Source organism: Melanotaenia boesemani, chromosome 3 (assembly GCF_017639745.1).
Source record: "Melanotaenia boesemani isolate fMelBoe1 chromosome 3, fMelBoe1.pri, whole genome shotgun sequence".
In the NCBI taxonomy this organism is placed as follows: domain Eukaryota; kingdom Metazoa; phylum Chordata; class Actinopteri; order Atheriniformes; family Melanotaeniidae; genus Melanotaenia; species Melanotaenia boesemani.
The window spans coordinates 39,572,226-39,594,232 of NC_055684.1; the positions used below are offsets into that span (position 1 = coordinate 39,572,226).

The following is a 22,007-nucleotide window of genomic DNA, read 5'->3' on the forward strand; positions in this document are numbered from 1 at the left end:
GAAAAAGGTAGAAAATGTTCTGCACATCACCAGCAGGTAAAGCTGAAATACTGCAATAATCATTTCTGACCAAACTCCTGTAAACCTAAATGTCAGGGCCAGAAAGCACCAAAGCGATGCTCAACCTCAGAAAAAGACCACAACAAACAGCTGATTCGCCACTGAATGCAAGGTCTTTGAAGCCCACGTGGACCGTTGTCTGTGTTTGCAAAACACACACCCTTAGTAATTTAAGAGAAATAAGTAAGTTTTCAGAACATATCCTTGCACATTGTAGGTGCACCATACACTTGTTTTTGACGATGCCTCTGCCATTAACTGGCAGAAGAATGAACATGTAGTACAGCACAAAATCCTGACGAGCCACAAAAGAATCTGTCCTGGTCAAACCTTTTAACCTGCTAAGACCTGGACGCAACTGCGAAGGAAGGAAGGAAGGAAGGAAGAAAATTAAAATAAAAGAAAAAAGAAAAGAAAAAGAAAAAAAGAAGTATTTCTATCATCTGGTTTTTATCCTCAACATTGAACAACGTTAGGATTCAATGACTCATCCTCTGAACCGCTTGGTCCATGACGGGTCGCAGGTAAGCTGGAGCCTATCCCAGCATTAACAGGTGAGAGGCAGGTACACCTGGACAGGTCACCAGTCCATCGCAGGGTCAACACATAGGGGACAAACAACCATTCACACTTACACACACTCACTCGGAGAATTTAGAGTCATCAGTTAACCTAACATCCTAAGCCGGAGTACCCGGAGAGTACAAGGTTCGAACCTCCCCCCGCCGAGATTCGAACCAGCGACCTTCTTGCTGTGAGGCTGCGGTGCTAACCACCACACCACCGTGCAGCCCAGTTAAAAATGATTCTAAACATTAATGTTGACCTGTTGGGCTCTGGGGACGTCATGGCAGTTGAAAATAAAACTCGGCATCATGCTTTGGTGGAGCTGGTGCATGTTCATCTGAGAACATCGCTGATCCTGCTTCTTCACGCTGGATCCTCATCAAGCTGAAGAGCAACAGCTGACCTTGTTTCTATGTTGGTGTTTTGTGTTGTGGACGACTTCTTCAGCCCTTATAAAAGTCGACTGGATGACTTCTGTTCTCATTATTCGTGTATTATCAGTTTGGCTCCTGATGATTGTCTACTTTGTTTTCTTACAGAGGCAGTAAGATGTTTTTTTATTAAGTTCCTTTGCAAGTGTAGCAGCTGGTTGTGTTTAGTTAACGCTGTTGCTTTCTATCTGTTGTCTCTTTGTTCTTCTCTTCTTCTTTCCCCTACTACCCTCGGACTTTAAGATTGAACATATCTGGTCCAACCCTGATGGATGGATTTATTATCATTTTAGAATAAACATTTTAATTAATTCTGCTGTTTTTTTAATTAGTTTCAATCTAAAAAAAAAAGGGAAAAATAATATGACTGTGTATAGAAATCTTGGGAAATGAAAGATGAAATGTGGACCACTGCATCCTTACCCTGATCATTTCGGCCACGTAGCTCTCTGGGCCGGTGTACTCGGTGGAGTCCTTCACCTTCACCAGGACTATGAAGAACAAGTAGTGCCACATGTTGTGCTCAACTTTGATGTGTTCTTCAAAAGTTACCGTCTTGTTGTCGAACTTGTCTCTCTCCAGACCTAAGAATGGAAAAAGAATGCACACACACACACACACCAGATAAACATTACTCATTACTCTTATTTCTTAGGAAGGGTGAGGAAACACCGAGCTCAGGGTGACGTGGTTGCTCTGGTGACTGAAGTTAAGGTAACTTGGAAAGAAAAGAGGAAATGGGATCATGCGGGAATGGGCAGGAAAAAAGTAATAAAACATCAGAGGTTAGATGAGCTCAGTGTTCACAAATATTTTAGTAAAGCTCAGTCTTACACTGCATTTACAACATCAACAGTGTTCCCCAACACAAAACAGAAAGTATGACTAGAACTGAAAGTGGGAGAAGATAAAAATGCCAATAAGTGACTATCGAGGCCAGAGTCTGTTTATGTGTACAGTCTAATGTGGTCAAGGCCCATATGGCAACAGGAAGAAACACTCCTCCTCCACACCAGCACCTATAATGACTAACCATTCATTCTGGGAAGAGGAGGCGTTGGGTTTTTTTTTTTTCTACCCAGAAAAACAGCCCTGAGGTGCAGCTGCATCACAGCAGTCGCTTGATCGTACGACAGCAGGCTTGGAGCAGACCACTCGTCTGATTTCTCCTCGTTTCGTCATCATCTGCAAGCCTCGGCGTTCACACCGCGCTGCCCTTCTCAGGCTGTTTGCAACACATCCAGTATCGATTGCCGCTTTGTTGTTTCTTTATTCTAATTCTTAGAAGAACATACGACTACTATGCAGCAATAAAGATGTCGCAAAGGTCATGATTCATATTCCTGTAACAGGCAGACTGGCTGCAAGAGCAAAATCATGCTAAATTTATTTCCTCACCACAAATGAAACATGTCGTCTTCAGGATTTCTTCTTTCTTCTGCTTTTCACTCCTCAGGTCAGCGAACGTGTCGATGATGACACCAAAGATGAGGTTGAGGACAATAATGATGACCATGAAGAAGAAGAGCAGGTCGTAGATAACTCTCGCTGCAAACAAGGGTTCCTGTGAACGTCGGGGAGAACAAGCATGAGGAAGATCATGAGTCACATTTAATCAGTTTTTAATGTAGCGCAAGTCAGAGTGAATCTTCTTATTTCCAGAAGAGTTGCAGTGATGTGCAAAATATAAACAAAGCCATTTGAAGATATTTAATGTGTGAAAAAAGGACTGCAGATAAACGAGCACAGTTTAGCTCAGGCTGCTGCAGAATGTCATCAGAAACTCTTTCCTCTTTTTCTGCTGTCACCGGTGTGCAAGACACCAGCACCAAGACGACCAACATCATCAAATCTGGCTTTTGAAATATGAGCTGATATCAAACCAGATGGTCCGTTACGCTCTCCACGTGGACACGTCCAAGTTCCATCAGTCACATCACAGAGTCGCCGCTCTTCTAGGATAGGATTTTTAGGATAGGAGTAGGATTTTTCAATGACTATAATCTGCAAATGCTGTTTATTTCAAACTGTTTAATAACCGTATCAAACATCGTTTGAGTCACCGTTTCAGACATCATATCCGTCTTTAATTCACACTAAACCAAAGATCTTTATCGTTCCAATGAAAAGCAGAATTTCAGTCTGTGAGCAAGTTAACACAAAACCATCCAAGCACACTTTCACAAAACTTTACTGGAGAACCCAGTAAATGTAGCAGCACATCTGCATCATAACACCGAAGCCTCCCTGAATGCCTTTCTAGTTTGCTCATGTTTACAGACTCAGACTCAAGGGAAACATACAAGCTCTTCCTGGTTAGCAGATCAAACAATAAATAGGTCATTCTGCACCATGAAGCCAGAAAATACAAGTAATAATAAGCACAACACATCAAATGTTAAGCTTGCTTCATAAAATCTAATCTTACAATGTAAAATTTATATTTCTGTAAATACTGTATAAACTTAACTTGTCAGTCCTTCCGCAGTCATTTTAAAACTCATGTGGGTGCTCAGTGCGATCTGTCCAGCTGCAGCTACTGGAAATCATTTCTTTGTTAAACACACGCTGAGACGACTGAATGCAAGCAAACGTTAATCTGAGTTTGATTTCTAAAACTCAGTCTTTGGCTCAAGCTGCAGATCTAAAGCTGCGTTTCACGCTCTGCTTCATCCCACATGAGCACAATTTGCAGTTATTTCTGGAATGTTTGGAGCTCTGAACGTCCGCTCTGCAGCCGTTTGACCTTTGTGCAGGGCACGTCTGAGTCAGTCAGACAAACGGCAGCTTTTACTGCCCTCCACGTCCACAGCACAGAAATCTGGACACTTTTATTTCTGGCTTATTGGGCCACATTTGCTCTGACGGCCCTCACTAAAGATCAATAGGTTTTCCTGATTCCCTTTAATGCATCTTAATTCAATCACTGCGTCTGTGGTGCATGAGTATCTGTCATGTGTTGTGTTCTGATAGAGGCGGGAGAAATAATTCAAACTTTGATGTCGTTTCTGTTCTTTGTACCTCTTTGGATGGCTTCCTCAGGACGTCCCCGACACCTCCTCCACTCCTGAGGCCGTGACTCAATACGGTGACAATGCACATGAGCAACGAATCACACGTTCGCTCTTTGTCCTCAATCACCACTGACGGGGTTACTATGGAGACAGTGAAAATGATAACTTTAAGATCCTGCTGAGGGTGAATGTGAACTTTAGTCTGCATGATCAACGGCATGGCCTTTGCTATGAAGGGGTCACATTCAGCTATAATCAAAAACAGATGGATTTAGAGCTAATTTGCTACAAATTCTCTATTTGTGTCACTGGTTTGCTAAACAAGCTCCATCAAAAGGGTCATTGAGGATTTACTGTGAAAGACTGGGAATTTTCTCAAAGTATCCTCACAAAAACAAGTCACCAGACCATAATTAGCCAGCTCAGTGATGGCAGAGTTGGAAGCCCAGACAAGGTCAAGGCCCCTGCAGGCCCCTGCAGATTGGACATGGCTGACTGATCACTTCCAAGTTTTTCTGTGGTCGCTGTTGTGCTACAATCATTTAGCAGACGCTTTTATCCAAAGCGACCATTGTTGCCATCAAGGTCAGTCAGTTTGCAAAAAAATCATTGTTTGGAGTTGGAGGCTTTCTGCGCCATCACTGAGTGGACGCAAGCTGGTGCTACTTAACCTTTCACCTTTAGGGTGGCCCTTCTCAGACCACAAGAAGTCTAAACCCCTGGCATTTCATCCCGCTCCCTGAGAGCCCTTAGCTGCAGATTCGGTTTGAATCCCATCATCACTGAGCTGCCACGATTTGCTGCTGATTGGAGCAGATCTGCTCAGGCTGAGTCAGAAGGTGGCAAAGCCTTCACACCAAATTCATACAAGTGTAAACATACACAGACAAGCCATGCACACATAAGCCCAAAAGGAATCTCTCACATGCACAAACACACCGATTCCAACGTAGAAGAACCCTTTGACCCCAACACCAAGCATCCACCCTACTTCCACGCTGGTCAACCTACCGTCCATCACAGCCGGGGTCGAGCAGTTCTCACCGTTTTCTTTCTGACAAACTCCTCCAGAAAACAACTCTCCCACCATGCTGGCGGCATGTTCTGCTGAGGTAGGAACACAAAGTACAAACATTTCCTTCAACAATGCAAACTGCTGGCTGCAAGCTGGATATCATGAAGTGCAGGAGGGGAGGCGTTAACGGTGTGTAAAAAAGATAAATTAGACACGCTTGTTACATGCATGAGCTACACCAATGTTTCATCCACTCGAATCAGGTGATGAGGAAAAGCGCTCCATGTCTCTATAAAGAAATCCTCATCTGTTCCAGTAAGGGAATGAGGAGAAGCCTGTATTTCAGCTTACCGAGAGTTTTGTTGGGTATCCTGTCAACAGCCAATATGAAGTCATCCTTGAAGAAGATGTAGCCCACGATAGAGAAGAGGTAGACGAGGATGAGCGCCAGCACAGCTGTCAGAACAATGGAACGACCATTGCGTGTGACGCTCTTTATTACGTTCAGTAAGGTCTCTTCTCGATAAACCAGATCGAAGAGCTGCAGAGAGGAAAGGTTTGAATATGCGTGCACAGCATCTTGGACATAACATGTTATGTTTCTATGTTCCGTGTGTGCTCTCACATACTAGCAGGCTGTAAAAGAAGACATGGACAAAGACCCCAAGGGAGCAGATGATCAGGTAGAGCAGGTGGTACAGAAACTCCACGTCCAAGATCATGGCTGTGTATCCGCGCGTGAAGGTTCCTCGGTTCCCAACGAAGCTCATCAGGAAGATCACCTTGTTACATAACTATTGAACAAAATAACACAAAGCTAAGAATACCACAGAGCATTTCTGGATCCAACACTATGTGTTTGGTGTGGCGAACTCACGTTAAAACCGCCCAGTAAAAGCAACGTGGGCTCCAAGCCCACAGAGAAGATAAGCCGCAGGATGGTGGAGGCGATCAGCGCCCTGATACCGTGAGGCTGAGGCAAGACGATGACGATAGCCAGGGACACGAGCATGGCCATCCACAGCAGGGCGGACAGATGAGGCTCCAGAGTGCCTGAAGATGCAGGAGGTCACATGACAGAGATGCGTTGTTATAGGAGCCAAAGCAGTTAATCATCTCATCAGATATTTCCTTTGGTGGGAAATGTACCATTTTCTACATCTACACAATGAAATCTACCTTCAGCTGTACGTACACATCCACAAATATCTACTGGGAACTTTAAAAAAAGAAAATGAATTAATTAGTCTGAAGATTTTCTGTGTTAAACAAGCTGTCCTGCTCTCATCTTTTGTTTGTGTGTGTGTGTGTGTGTGTCCATCTGTGAGGTCAAGTTTTAACCTGAGTGCCTGTAGATCAACCAGGCATTATCATGAGCTTGAGCCCTGATCTGAGGGAAGCAAAATTCTTCTCTTTACATTAAATAGCATTAAATCAGTTGCAAAGTTGGTCTGAATCTCTTATCTGTGTCTTCTAGGAAACCTCTAACCGTTTCCCTCCATCATTCCTTCACATCAGAGCCTTTTTCTTGTTATCTCTCCATGTTCAGATCACATGACAGGTACTTATTAAATAACCTCCCGTTAGCTAAAAATACAGCTGGCTCCAGCCAAATTCATTAGAGATGGTTCTTGATGGTGCTTCATAACAGGGCACATGGGTGCCGAGATCTGGCAGCCGACTCAGACACGTAACACGCCTACTAGGTAAGATCAGCTGTTTTCAAAGCGAAACTCACATTCATGTAAAAAATAAGGTAGAGTGTCCTTCATTTCAAAAGTTTTATGAACAAAGACATTAAAAAAGCATGTAGTAAAGAGGTCAATAAGAGTTTTGTGAAAAACTAGGTACATATCATAATTCAGCACCTTGTAAAACCACCTTTAGTTGCAAATAACTTGAAACTGTATCACATCAGTGGGGAGGATTTTCAGCCCACACTTCTTTTCTATATTGCTTCAGTTCATTGCGGTTTGAAGGCATTTGCAGGCACAGCTCTTTTAAGCTCCTCCCACTGCATTTAAATCAAGTTGAGGTCTGGACTTTGGATCCTTGCGACACCTGGATTATTTTCTTTTTCAGCTGTTCAGTTGTAGATCTGCTGCTGTGATCAATGTCCTGTTGCATGACCCAGTTTCAGTCAGGCTGTAGCTGACGGGGAGATGGCCTCACATGTGACTCTACGCTGTGGATCTCCACCACCGTGCTTGACCCTTGATATGAGGTGTTGTGCTGATTTGCAGTGTTTGTTTTCATCAAAAAATGCAGCTTTGTAAACTTAAGTCATGCTGCCATGGTTTTTAGAAAGCAGAGGCTTAAACAAGCCACATTAGTTCAGTCTTTTTTCATAATTGTTCTGTCATGAATTTTAACATTTAACATGCTGACTGACGCCTTTATTCTGAGAATTAACTCTTGCATTTTTTATAGTTTCTCTGAGCATTGCACAGTCTGACCTTGAGGTAAACTTGTTGGAACACCCACTCTTGAGAAGATTAGAAGCTACGACAAGATCATTGCTGATGTCTTTCCTCCTTGGCATTGTGTCAACACACAGCTGAATGTTGCAGAGCCACAAACTGTTCAAACCTCTGCTTCCAGAGAAGTGCTCATACACTCACCAAATGCTTAGCTACACCTGTTCAACAGCTTGTTAACACTAACATCCAACCAGCCAACCACAGGGCAGCATGTAGTCATGGAGACGTGGTGAAGACGACTTGCTGGAGTTCATGCTGAGCATCAGAATGAGGAAGAAAGAGGATTTAAGAGACTTTGAACGTGGCATGGTTGTTGGTCTGAGTATTTACTGGGATCTGCACCCACAACCATCTCCAGGGTTTCCAGAGATGGTCTGAAGAAGAGAAAATATCCAGAGCAGCAGTTGTCTGGACCAGGATGCAGCAGAAGACACACCGGGTGCCTCCTGCCAGCTAAGAACAGGAAACTGAGGAAGTGTCTAGTCCATTGATAAAGGAAGTCCATTTCTTCCATTTCCTGTAAAAGGTTGCTCCTCTGGTCCTAAGAGTCATTGCACAAAAGTCTTTAACTCTGTCCATCCACTGATCGAGGGCAGTTTTGTACCAGTTCTGGTACCAGGACACAGAAATACAGAGTGATAACATAACACAACCTTGGATCTCACCCACCAAAAGATATGGGAGTGATGTTTCTGCACCGCCCCCAGCATGGTTCCTGTGATTAGGATCATTTGCCTTTTTATGAGGTGCAATTAAAATAAAAAAAATCAGATATACCTCTCCTGTCTGTCCAGTGCATGTGTTGACAAAGAGAGGTGGTCAGGGTTGTCTTCATTTGGCCATGCCAAGAACTGATTAAATTATGCAACTGTTTGATGTAATTCTGTGTTGTTGTCCATGTTTTACATCATGTCCAACTCCATTTACCCGCCCGGGGAACAGAGATGGAAATTAGCCACTGGCTATGATGGTGCATATTTACATAAAAAAATGTCCATTAAAATGCCTGAAATTAAGATTCTGCAGCTAAAAACAAGATGAACAGGTAATGTTATCTATATGCTTTTTAAAGGAAATCCAGGTTCAACTAAGTAAGAGTGTGACTGTAAGCATCACAGGAAGTGTGTCAGACATAAAGCCAGTGTGATGACAGAAAGAGTTTTGACCAGCTGCAGCTATAATTAGAGATTTTAATAGTAAATACTTACAAAACTCTGATATTAATAGCAGTTAGTGGTGACAGGCAGCTGAGCTACAGGTCCGCTGCCTTCCTGCTTGGTCAAATCTGAGCAAAGCCTGCAACACTGTCACTTTTACTGGTCCTTTTAAGCTGCCACCTGATCTGAACCACAGCATTAACCCACAGAACGCAGCCTGGACTCATTCAGTTTCTTTTGTAAAAGCGAAAACTTTCCAACCATCTCTTCAAACAAATCACCTGCAGGAATCTGTGCACTGAGGATTTTATTATGTTTGAGACATCTGCACAAGCTGATCTTTGTGTCAAAGATGCAGTGGATGCGAGACAATGTGCAGTTAATGACAGGTTTTTAAACTATCTGACAACATAGCCTGAGTTTGCGTGACACTATTGCATGACTTAATGCTGAGATTTATTACTCCTTGACTGGCTTCATTTTGAGGCCAACAAAACTATCTCAATCCCTCAGTCACCGGTTTCCCCAAGTTTGACCCTCTAAGCTCGTAGAAGACCTTTGACACTCTAAACCACACGAGGTTTCTAAAGCTAAGCTAACAACCCCCCCTTTCTAGTATTTGCTTAACCACGGTGGGGAGGTTCAAACAAAAGGGGACCTCGCCGTTTGACCCCAGACTGAACAATTGAAAGTTTATGCTGAACAATGTGGGTCTTCTTTTTGCGCTAAAACAATGGTCGCCTCAATGGCTGAGGTTCTTTCACACAACCACAAACACTGCCTTCAAGGAAAGCCAAGAGAACAGAAAAGAATAAGAGATCAGACAAAAAGTGGAGCTACATGTAAAAACATGCTCTAATTCCACGTTCAAAAACATTCCTGTCATCTAGAGCTGGTTTATACCTGAACGTCTCAGTTCAACTGAAAAAATCATTGTTGAGGTAATCTGTTAGACCTTATGACCCAACACCACACAGATTTTCTCAACCTAAATCGTCAAGACAAAACCTGACTGACCAGAGATTAGAATCACCTGAGAACAAGGTTAAATATGTGGATCACACAAAGAAGTTGAATTATTGAATTTTTATGAAATGCAAAAAATTCCCAACACATCAAAGCAGAACAGAGATCATAACTGAACTAAATCTGTCCTGGATGGAAATGGAATTAGCTGTATTCACACTCTGTGCAGACTTTCATAAGATTCTAGAAAAAGCTGTCTTTCAACAGCTACACAACTTCCTGACACTAAATAACTGTTCTGATGTCGACCAGTCAGGTTTTCTGCCACACCACAGCACTGAGATGCTCTAGTTAAGGTCACAGATAGCGGGAACATCTTAACAGACCGGCTGAGAAACTAGGTAGGACTTTCTAGTTTAACGGAGTCCTGTTTAAAAGACAGGGACTACTTTGTGTCTATAGGTAACTATAATTCTGAGAGAACCAAAATAACCTGTGGGGTTCCTCAAGGCTCCATCCTGGGGCCACTGTTGTTCAGCATCTACATGCTGCCACTCGCTCACATTATGGAAACTAAACATGTTACTACAGTTATGCTGATGACACACACATCTACATAACCATCTCACCAGGAGACTACAGTCCGATCCAGACTCTGATCGATCACCTGCATGGATCAGATTAAAGATCGGATGGGCCAGACCTTCCTTCAGTTACATGAAGACTAAACTGAAATAACAGTTTTTGGAGCCAAAGAAGAAAGATTAAAAGTCGGTTCTCAACTTCAAACAGCAAAGTTCAAAACTACCAACCAAGCCAGAAACTTGGGAGTAGTCCTGGACTCAGACCTGGATTTCAGCATCACATTTAGACGTTGTGAAGTCGGCCTATTATCACTTGAAGAACATTAAAGAGGATTAAAGGACTGATGACTCAGCAGGATTTCTGCATTTATCTTTAGTAGACTAGACTATTGGAACGCTGTCCTCACAGGTCTCCCTAAAGTCCATCAGACAGCTGCAGTTAGTCCAGAACGCTGCTGCTCCAGTCCTCGCTAAGACCAGGAAAGTAGATCCGAGAACTCCAGTCCTCGCTAAGACTAAGAAAGTAGATCCTAGAACTCCAGTCCTGACTAAGACCAGGAAAGTAGATCCTAGAACCCCAGTCCTGACTAAGACCAGGAAACTGGATCGTAGACTTCCAGTCCTCAGATCTTTACTTCCTGTATGGTAGCTGTTAGTTTATGAAGCACTGAATGGTTTAGGACCAACATCTATTCAATTAATCAATCAATATTTATTTATATAGCACTTTACAACTCTAAGGTGACCAAAGTGCTTCCCAATATAAACAGTGCAAACACAAAAAAATTATGAAATGAGAAGCACATCAATAAAATACAATGAGGCTAAATAATATGTCGCAGTATTTCTAAGTATTCAAAGCCAGTCTGAATAAATATGTTTTGAGTCTAGACCCGGGTCAGTTAAAGTGCATATATCAGGGGGAAGTCTTTTCCAGAGTCTGGGCCCAGAGTTTTGTTTGGGTTCCGAGGAGACAGCATGTCAGGTAAATAATATGGACTAAAGCCATTAAGAGCTTTAAAAACAAACAATAAAATCTTAAAATCCATTCTAAAAGAAACTGGAAGCCAGTGGAGCGACTGCAGACTGCAGAACTGAAGCGATGCGCTCCCGTCTGGGCGAGTTTGTTAAAAAACGAGCTGCAGCGCTCTGATTTTGCTATGCTGTCTATTTGATTTTCCAATTTGAAATTATTATCAAAGATGACCCCAAGATTTTTTACAGTAGGTCTGAGTCTTGAAGTCGGTACACCAAGGTCAGTAGTTCTACGATCACCAAATAAAATATTCTGGTGATCAGGATCTTCTGGTTGGTTATGAACCAGATCCCCTCAGGTCATCAGGGTCAGGTCTACTTCCTGTTCCCAGAGTCAGAACTAAACCTGGAGGCAGCGTTCAGCTTTTGGAACAAACTCCCAGAAACTTGCAGGTCTGCTGAAACTCTGCTGCTCTAAATTAGGTTCAAAACTTTCATATTTGCTGCTTTTATCAAACAACTGTTAATTCCTCACACTGGAACATTTATTTCTTGCATTTTATTTTCTTTTATTTCTTGATGGATGTTTTTAATGCACCTGTTATTGCTTCTTGTTCCCGCTGTGATGCTTTTAATATTTTATGTAAAGCACTTCGAATTGTCTTGTAATGAAATGTGATGTACAAATAAACCTGCCTTGCATTTTCATTTAGGGATCTTTTGCAAAAACAAAAAAGAAACATCTCTTCTTATAATCTCATTAACCTGATAATAGTGTTGATACAAATAAACAGTAAATGCAGCAGCCAAACATTTCTTCTCTCCATTTAACTCCGAACTTGGGAAATATCTTTAAGAAAAATTGCAGGGCCAGGTTTGAAGTGAGGGTGCACATCTGCTGCATGAATTCATGCTTAACAGTGTCACTTTCAGGCTTCAACGTCAGTGCAGAAACATCGTACTGAATCACATTTCCTGCTACAGATTCAGGGCTGATGATGTTCGGTTTGCAGGTGCACACGCCTTATTACCAGAAACCATACCTATGGAGAGGAAGACGACACCTAACAGACACTCTGAGACAGAGACTAGAATCGGTTAACATGCCAACTCATGTTAGTGTAAAACTCAGCAGAAGAGTCTGACAGATCTACAAGCCGGGAATGGAGAAGAAATCCATCTTGCTTTGTTCTGGAGATCCAAATCCTCGGGTGGGATTGGATTCTCATTACGCCAGCACTTGTGGTGACGCTCATTTTGGTTTGGGAGGTGTGATGCTGCACCCAAACCACAGGCACGGGAGCACACAGTGCTTTGCCTTGACAATACACTGCTCTGTTGGTGATCTGATTACACGCCCCTTTAAAATGACTACTGTTAGTCCTGATGCTATAGTCACATTGGGATTTGTTAAAGGATACATCCTCCATCAAGGATTTATTATTAGTCATTACTTTGGATTATCAGACAACAAGTTGCTACTTGTGGAAAAATCCTAAAAGGTGTGTTCCAACAATTAACTAATAGACTTCGCCGGGACCGGTGCTGAATGGTTGTAAAGAGTTAATATGAATAACTGAAATGACGTCTTGCTTGTCTGCATTGACTTTCAATATTACTCACAGCAAAATCTCCCAAAAATGTTGGGACTCTGTGTAAAATGTAAATAAAGCAAAACCTCATTCATCCGTGATGTTTAGCACGGTGTAAAAAGTAGTTCCAGGGTGATGTTCGGCAAAGTGTAAAAAGTAGTTCCAGGGTGGTGTTCGGCAAGGTGTAAAAAGTAGTTCCAGGGTGATGTTCGGCAAGGCGTAAAAAGTAGTTCCAGGGTGATGTTCAGCACGGTGTAAAAAGTAGTTCCACAGTGATGTTCGGCAAGGTGTAAAAAGTAGTTCCAGGGTGATGTTCAGCACGGTGTAAAAAGTAGTTCCAGGGTGATGTTCAGCACGGTGTAAAAAGTAGTTCCAGGGTGATGTTCGGCAAGGTGTAAAAAGTAGTTCCACGGTGATGTTCGGCAAGGTGTAAAAAGTAGTTCCAGGGTGATGTTCGGCAAGGTGTAAAAAGTAGTTCCAGGGTGATGTTCGGCAAAGGTGTAAAAAGTAGTTCCAGGGTGGTGTTCAGCATGGTGTAAAAAGTAGTTCCAGGGTGGTGTTCAGCATGGTGTAAAAAGTAGTTCCAGGGTGATGTTCAGCATGGTGTAAAAAGTAGTTCCAGGGTGGTGTTCGGCAAGGTGTAAAAAGTAGTTCCAGGGTGGTGTTCGGCAAGGTGTAAAAAGTAGTTCCAGGGTGGTGTTCGGCAAGGTGTAAAAAGTAGTTCCAGGGTGATGTTCGGCAAGGTGTAAAAAGTAGTTCCAGGGTGATGTTCGGCAAGGTGTAAAAAGTAGTTCCAGGGTGGTGTTCAGCATGGTGTAAAAAGTAGTTCCAGGGTGATGTTCAGCATGATGTAAAAAGTAGTTCCAGGGTGATGTTCGACACGGTGTAAAAAGTAGTTCCAGGGTGATGTTCGACACGGTGTAAAAAGTAGTTCCAGGGTGATGTTCGACACGGTGTAAAAAGTAGTTCCAGGGTGATGTTCGACACGGTGTAGCATCCCCTCTTCTTCCAACAACTGTCTGGGAAGTGAGGAGACCAGTTGCTGGAGTTTTAGGAGAGGAATGTTGTCCCATTCTGGTCTGATGCAGGATTCTAGCTGCTCTACAGTCCTGGACCTTGGTTGCTGGATTTCTGCTTCCATGAAGCTCCAGATGTTGTGTATTGGTGAAAGGTCTGGACTGCAGGCAGGCCAGTTCAGCAGCCGGACTCTTCTCCTGTGAAGCCATGCTGCTGTGATGGATGCAGGATGTGGTTCAGCATCGTCTTGCTGAAACCTGCAAGGCCTTCCCTGAAAGAGACGTTGTCTGGATGGGAGCAGATGTTGCTCTAAAACCTCCATGTACTTTTCAGCATTGATGGAGCTTCACAGATGTGGAAGCTGCCCACGCCATAGGCACTAATGCAGCCCCATCCCATCAGAGATGCAGCTCTTCACCTGTCCACTGATAACAAGCTGGATGCTCCCTCTCCTCTTTAGTCTGCAGGACACTCCGTCCATGTCCTTTGGTCCAGAGAAGACGGAAGAAGCTGGTTCTGGATCCTGTTCACATCTGGCTTCTTCTGCATTTGTGGATTTCAGGGTGAACTGTGTTCACAGACAGTGGTTTCTGGAAGTCTTCCTGAGTCCATGCAGTGGTTTCCAGTAGAGAATCATGTCTGCGTCTTATGCAGAAGATCACCAGCATCCAGCCTTGTCCAATGCGCACAGAGATTCCTCCCAAATCTCTGAATCTCCTGATGATATTCTACACTGTAGTTGGTGGATCTTCAGTCTGAGGAACATTTTTTCTGAAATTGTTCCACAGTTTTAGATCCAGTTTGTCTCAGATTGGTGAAGCTCTGTTCATCTTTCTGTCTCAGAGACTCTGCCTCTCTGAAATGCTCCTTTTATACCCAGTCATGTTACTGACCTGCTGCCAGTTAACCTGATTAGTCTCTCTCCTTTCTAACATTTAATATTCACACTTGCAGCTCTATGCTCCAACAAGCACAAACTAATAAAGTTACTTCCCTTTTAGCTCATATCTGAGGAAGTGTGGAACCAGGAGGAGCCAGAAAACCAGAGATCAGATGTAGATCAGACAGAAGCAGAGAAGATTTGGTTAAAACTGTGGTACAGTCTTTTTATTTTCACTCCCTCTAAACTCTAAGGGGAGTGGCTGCTACATCAAAAATATTTGTCCCCTACCAAATATCAGAAATTTCCAGAGGAATTCATACTGCAGGGTTAAGATTGGCCCAACCCGACGTTGCCTTTGGATGATCCAGAAGAAGTTCTTGGGATAAACCCCGAGTCAACCAATGGTTCCTACATACTTACAAGCTCAGTTTGGAGGTGAAATTGTATTATGGCATCCCAACATTTGTCTAGAAACTAAAAGAAAAGCTCCAACAAGCAATTTCTAGTAAAAAAGAAATAAACTATACGATCAGCCTCCTGTTCCACCCCAGCTATGCCTAGCTTTGTCACCCACTCCCACTTCCTGTGCTCAGACTGTCGTACTCATGGTGTTAACCACAGTGAACTAAAAACATGCATGCATGCAATCAAGGCTTGATCAAACAATTTGTTGTTTTGCATTAAATAAAAAGCTTAATTGAAAGGTTGATCCATATTTCTGGTCTGGAGTGCATAAAGTAGCAACCGGTGTCCCGGTGAGACATTACGAACCAAAACAAAGAGATTTAACAGAAGCTGCCAAAAAGCAGCTGTTGGATAATTACAAGTAACAGGAGAGATACAGTGACATAAATATGAATCAATTCCTGTATTTTATTTATAATTTTGATAATATGGCCCATCTTTAAGTGATTTATTATAAAGGAACTATTCAAAATTTACACACAGAGCCTCACAAACTACTTATGTTTTTCATTAAGCATATAAATCTTCTTAGCTTTAAAGTGTTAACATGTTTCCTGCAAGCGTCTCCAAACACTTGCAGGCTCATCGTGGTAGTTACTGGACAGACAGCAAATCAGGACACAGAATGAAGAAAGACATTACAACACAGAGACTGAAGCCGACTGACCTCCACGGACACCTTCCAGCGGGTAGAAGAAGGCCACCAGGAGGTTCATGAGTACAGCCAGGTTGAAGGAGATGCTGCTCCAGAACGACATGTTCCTAGAGCACCAGTAAAGGATGGGCTGGGCTGGAGGACAGAGTTTTCAAGCTCATTAACAAACTGTTGAGGAGTGAGTGCTGCAGCATCCCAGCATCATGCAAATGTCTCTTTATTCACTTTAACTAGTTTAAGTATTTCAGTTAAACAGCAGCATGCAGTGACTTGTGTTTCACCCCTAAGTTTAGTTTGCAAATGAACGAGACTGTAAAACTGAACCTTTTTTTTTTTTACTTTTTCCACTGAAAAGCACATTTAAAAATTTTTTTTTTTCGGGGGGGGGGTGATTGGGGTTAGTAAAGTTGGGGTGAAACACGTTGACCAAACTAATCAGGAAATGTAGTTTTTTTAGTAAAAACTAAGGGAACTAAAATGGTAAATAATCAGTAAACATTACGGAAGCTTCTTACTCTAATCTTAATAACCTTGAGCTTTACCCCGACACTAACCTAATCCCTAACTTTACATCTTAACCCTCAAAAGCAGTCTGAACCTGGATTTGATCTCTATGGCTTGGTGTGGAATCAGTTTAAAGACTGAACACGCTTACATGGCCTATGTAGACCTCGGGTCAGGAGATCAGTATCGTGGCCCAACGCTATTTCTATTCTATTCTATTCTGAACCTCAAATCTCAGTTCTCAACTGCAGTTTCTGCCCATTAGGAGTTCTTCTTTATGCCATGTTTGTGCCATGTCAGAAATTAAGGATTACAGCTAGAAGGCAGATGAAGGAGGTCAACCCATTAATCCCATTAGGAAGGAGCAGACCTGGACAATCAAGCTAACACAGTCTCATTTGCCCTCCTTTCTTCGTCTAAAAGCAGGACCCTGACATTGTAATCTCATCACTGCTAGTTTTTTTTTCTTTTTCATGATTTAGCTGACATCACTGTCTCCTGGGTGACAAATGTCATGCTTTACACGTGAAAATGGTTCTGCTTATCATCTGTCTCCCATGCGGGAGACACAAGTTCGATTCCCCCAGGGGACAAATATTAACACCTTCCCAATGGGTCCTTATGCAAGATCCTTACGCTACTGCCTAACCACTGTAAGTCACTTTGGATAAAAGCGTCTGCTAAATGACTGTAATATTATATAAATGTCACGACTATACAGCAAATTTAGTTAGCATAGCGTTAGCGCTGCAGTTTGCTGATCACTGTGAAACAACTTATATCACAAACTTATTGAAGATGACAGGATCTTTCCTCTTTCATTCCTCCAGGTATCAGATTTAGATGCAGCCCCTTTCACACATGGAAAGGGGGGCAACAATACATCACATGGGTAAATTTACAAGCTTCCAAAAGGAAATAAAATGCTAAAGATCTCATTTAATGATCCTGTGTTGCACCTCATACGTTGCTGAACACCTACACTCGCTTTGTCTTTGCGTGGAGCTGCTCTGTCACTAGATTGTCAAATTTACTTTAGATTCTATTTCCCTGTTGTTGTTGCTGACGGGTGTTTTCTGATCACAGAGTGCAGAAGAAGGCAGATCCTGCGGAGGAATTCGTATCTCAGTTACTTTAAACATGATGGCAACAAAGGCGATGGAACCTGGAGGAATGCACGAGGAAGAGTGTACATCAGGGACTATGATATAAAAAGTTGAGGAAAAAAAACGCACAGGGAACCGTGTTTGTGTTACCAGTGGCCTCTTGAGTACCTCGCAGCTTCTTCTGCCAATTCATCTCATTAAAGAGGTCCTCAGAGCGCAGGAAGAAGTCATTGATCTTGCTGCCCTGCTCGTCCCGCTCTGTGGTGTAGTAGACTCGCAGCTTGGACTCTTGGGTGAGGAACTCACAGATGTTGGGCACGGGAAAAACGATTTGCTCCATGGTGCGATCCATCCGTACGATCTGAACACAAGCACAGCAGCGGCCACCTTAATGAACTATGTTACCGTAGCAACAAATTAAACTTCCACATGGGAATGATTAAAGATGGCACAGATAAAGTTTAGCTCACTAAACAAGAGAAACAAAAGCTCAGAATACTGGTAACAACTGGCATTCCTCGTGGTTACTGGGCTCATTCATGGACATCTGCAAACACGCCAAAGATAGATAATGAAACTCAAAGCTTTGTCACATGCATTATGTCAGTTATGTAACAAAGCATGCTACAGTCCGATAGTGAGCACAACAAAGACATTTTTTAATGATTACTTCTTACAGCTCCAGACTAACCTTCTACACTGGTTGCACTGGTGCTCCTGACTTTTTAATTTGGGTCAGCCAGTAAAAATTTTACTGCACCTAAATTTTCACAGGGTGACATACATTTTAAGGATTGCCTTTTGACTATTACCCACAAACACTGATGGTTATATAAATTTCTGTGAACAAGAAAGACGTTTGTCTTCATTTGAAGACGAACTACGTTGCTTTCCAACCTTAAAACTCAGCGTTCCTCAACTGTTTGATGGCACAGAGACATCTGTTATGTACATTTCTAGATTCGTTGTTGTCTAGCAGCGTCTTCCAGGACGCCGCGTGATGTTGCAGCTGAGTTTCGCCTTATGCTCCGCGACACACGCTAGCCAGCTGACAGCGCACTGGCTGACAGAGTCAAGATAAGATGCTTTCTACTGGCTGGAGAGACCTCACAGCGCAGGCAGGATGAAGATGATGCTGGATTAGCCGTCAATAAAAAAAACAGGATTTTGTGGGAAAAAAATGGCTCATAACTCCCCCTACAGGGTAAAACCCGGTTTTGTTTTTCATGATGTAGAGCCGTACTGGTGATTCTCTACATCATGAGAAAATTTAAAAAACTCCACAGCCCCTCCGTCCAGATGCAGGTAGGCGGGTCCTCGCCTTGCAAGCATAGAAAACCACGTCCACCATTTCATATGAAGGGAAGTGAGCTTATCTGGTGAAGATCTGCTAGTTTCAGACTTCTGATGAAATATTCCTGCAATGGGGCAGATTTGTGCTGCAGTTTCAGACTTTTTTTATGCCAAAAGTAAGGGGTGGCGTTACACTTTAAGTAGAAAAAAAAACTCATTTTTTAAAACAAACTTAAAGATTGGCATCCCTAAAGCGAATGAAAGAAAACATTTGAGATGTTTCTGGCAAATTTCCCCTGGCTGGATTTACGCTGAATCTTCTTTTTGGGCTGGTTTGGTGAAAGTCAGCTCAACCAGGTTTTAAAAACTTTTTCTTTTAAATAGCAGTAGTTTTGTGGACATTTTCTTTCCAGGATCTTCTCTAGGACAGCCTCCAGGTGCAGCTCAAACACACGGGGTGGGTTTAATCGGGCTTCTCCTGGTTCATCGGCCAGTTTATTCTCAGCCTGAAGCTGATAATATAATATAATGTCATGTCATGTAATATAATGTAATATAATATAATATAATGTAATGTAATGTAATGTAATGTAATGTAATGTAATATAATGTAATATAATATAATATAATATAATATAATGTAATGTAATGTAATATAATATAATATAATATTTTAAGTATTATTGTTCATTATTTTATTTGTCTATTGCTGATTTTACATATTTATGCTGGAACTGACAAGAGGGTGGGGGGGGAGTAAACAAAAGAAAGAAAATGAAATAGAAAAAGAGAAGGAAGAGAAGAGTGAAAAAAGACAAGGATATACCAGATATAAGGTAACAGCTGTTGCTGTTCAGTCTTAGCAGAAAAAAAACAGCCAGCTGCTACACCTGTAAGGAAACAACAAACACCTGCAGCATCTTTAAGAAAACCGACAATCATCAGAAGCAGCATAAAGACAGACAAGCTGTAGAAAAAAAACCAGTCACAACAACAGAAACATCAGCAACACAAAGAAAACATGAACATTACTGTAGTTCACAACTTCCTGACACTAAATACCTGTTCTGCTGTCGACCAGTCAGGTTTTCAGCCACACCACAGCACTGAGATGCTCTAGTTCAGGGGTGTCAAACTCCGGTCTTCGAGGGCCGGTATCCTGCAGGTTTTCATTGTTTCCCTTTTGTCGCCCCACGACTACGGAGCACTGGCTCCAGAAGGCCAGGGATGGCCGCTGCTGACCCCGCCAGGCGCCAGCCCCCCCAGAGATGGACAGAGCACATGGCCCAGGGCCCCAGTAACCCAAGAGGAACCCACCCCCCAAGACAGAGCAACCAGGTTTAAACCACTACACTCCCTGTGAGACCCTTCCTTCTTTACATAGAGGTATGATTCCAGTCTTTCCTACTACCAACTCAACTGCATGGTGTGCTCATCAAAATAAAGTCCCGCCCCTTCTATAGTTTTGGCTCTCGTTTACAGAAATCGGTTCTTCTAGTTCACTACAAAGACTCGGCTCTCTTGCACAAGACACATCACTAGTGTCATTCTTCGAGCTCGGGTGAGACAGGAATGAACACCGAATCCACGGACAGACATGCGGCCTGTGAAATGTCAGGTGCCGAGAACCAAGAGGAAAAAAATCTGGTTTAGATAAGACATGAGGAGCAGATGCAACAATAAATGTGAGCTGAGACATGGAGGCAACAACTGACCTCGATCTGAGCCGTATGTTTGGCGTAGAACTCCAGCGCTTCGTCCCCCTCTCCGTACGTCCCGCCTGGTTTCAACATGGCCTGGAGTTCCTTGTTGTGACGAGCTAACTGCAACAGATTAGTGAAAGGTCATATCAGAAAGCTGAAACGAGAACATCTAAAGGTGATATCAGATGCGATGCTTGCTATTATTTTTCCTCCTTTCATATTTATCTTTTTTCTGTGGCGGGGACATGAACTGGGATTGGACCATTACATTTCCGGAACAACAGTTGAGGCTTAAATGAAAAGATGAGAGTATAATGAAAGGTATCACATAATCGAAGTCATCACAGCTTACTTGATGAGCCAAGATGTAGATGTTATGGCCAACATTGCGTGGAGATGCAGAATGCTCCTCCTCTCCGTCCTCACCCTCCGGTGGCTCCTCCACCTCTATCTCACCCTGCATGTAGGCCTTTTTAATCACCTCCACCTGCAAAACACACACCGTCTGAGGAACATCGACTTAACAGAACGTAATGATTTGCATTAGTGTCACACGCACCAGTTCTTTAGGCCTCATGTTGTACAGGATCCTCTCAGCATTCTCGCTGTCGTGACGGCTCTCCATGATGGCAAGAAGAAGCTTGGAGGCATTGTTCTGTGAAAAGATGGCGGAGGAAAAGCAGTAAAGGAGGCAGAATGGACCACTGCAGAGGATTTCTAAATAAGATAAAACAGGTAAGATATACCCTGTTATTGATGCCCAATGAAAAAGGAACAGACTCTAAAATGTCAAACATATATTTATAATAATATACAGGAAATTCAAACAGGAAAAAAAATCATGCAAAATGACAGTAATGGTACAAAACATAGATAAACACAGGAGATACACAAAGACATGGCTAAAAAATAAAGTGTATGAACAGATGACACTTTCTGGGCTGCACATCTCAGATAACCTGGACTGTGAACACCACCCGCATTATGAAAACAGCAAACGCTTTGAGATGAAGCCATCATCTGGTTGACAACTTTCCCTCTCTTCTCAGTGCCGTACTGTTGTTTCTTCTTTGGTGGCCTTGGTGTCTTCAGAGTCATTTCTGTGATATGGTGACTTCATCATATGAAGATCTTCTCCTTTGGATCATGCTTTTTTTGTAGTGAATTACTTTAAGCTAGTGGTTTGGCAAAATACTTTCAGGTAAAAGAAGAGCTCCGGACATCAGCTTTACGTATAAAAATGAGGGTTTATTACAAAAAAGTGGAATCTAAAACAGATCTCTGCAGAAGATCTGGAGGTCTGGGATCAGAACAAAAAGACCCAAAAGACCTGATGTGTGAGTCTCTCTTATACAGCTTTCAAACAAAGAACATTCCTCAGTCCTGAGTCCTCCAATCATCATCAGACACATATGTTAGGATGAACGTGTGCTCCCCCGAATTTCATGTTTACATCCTGTGCTGGAACTTCTCTAAGTTGCAGAGTACAGTCCTTTACGACAGATTCTTATAAGGAAACAATCTACTGTAAGTGTGTCTT

At 42.6% G+C, this 22,007-nt stretch overlaps 1 protein-coding gene across 14 annotated transcripts in view; it reads right to left on the reverse strand.

Annotated features, from left to right (window-relative positions):
* Positions 1-22,007, reverse strand: part of itpr1b (inositol 1,4,5-trisphosphate receptor, type 1b) — a 131,209-nt gene that overhangs the window by 12,709 nt on the left and 96,493 nt on the right. For 4 of the 14 annotated variants that reach the window (XM_041979620.1, XM_041979625.1, XM_041979622.1 and 1 more), the window contains 12 exons: positions 21,027-21,122; positions 20,820-20,954; positions 20,480-20,587; positions 17,601-17,832; positions 15,874-15,996; positions 5,965-6,140; positions 5,717-5,881; positions 5,439-5,628; positions 5,084-5,179; positions 4,080-4,213; positions 2,457-2,622; positions 1,482-1,642 (listed from right to left, as the gene is read on the reverse strand). In XM_041979620.1, coding sequence (XP_041835554.1) covers positions 1,482-1,642; positions 2,457-2,622; positions 4,080-4,213; positions 5,084-5,179; positions 5,439-5,628; positions 5,717-5,881; positions 5,965-6,140; positions 15,874-15,996; positions 17,601-17,832; positions 20,480-20,587; positions 20,820-20,954; positions 21,027-21,122 — 1,782 coding nt within the window. Of the gene's footprint in view, positions 1-1,481; positions 1,643-2,456; positions 2,623-4,079; positions 4,214-5,083; positions 5,180-5,438; positions 5,629-5,712; positions 5,882-5,964; positions 6,141-15,873; positions 15,997-17,600; positions 17,833-20,479; positions 20,588-20,819; positions 20,955-21,026; positions 21,123-22,007 lie in introns of those variants that run through there. The other 10 variants (XM_041979631.1, XM_041979626.1, XM_041979624.1 and 7 more) reach the window with 8 other exon arrangements.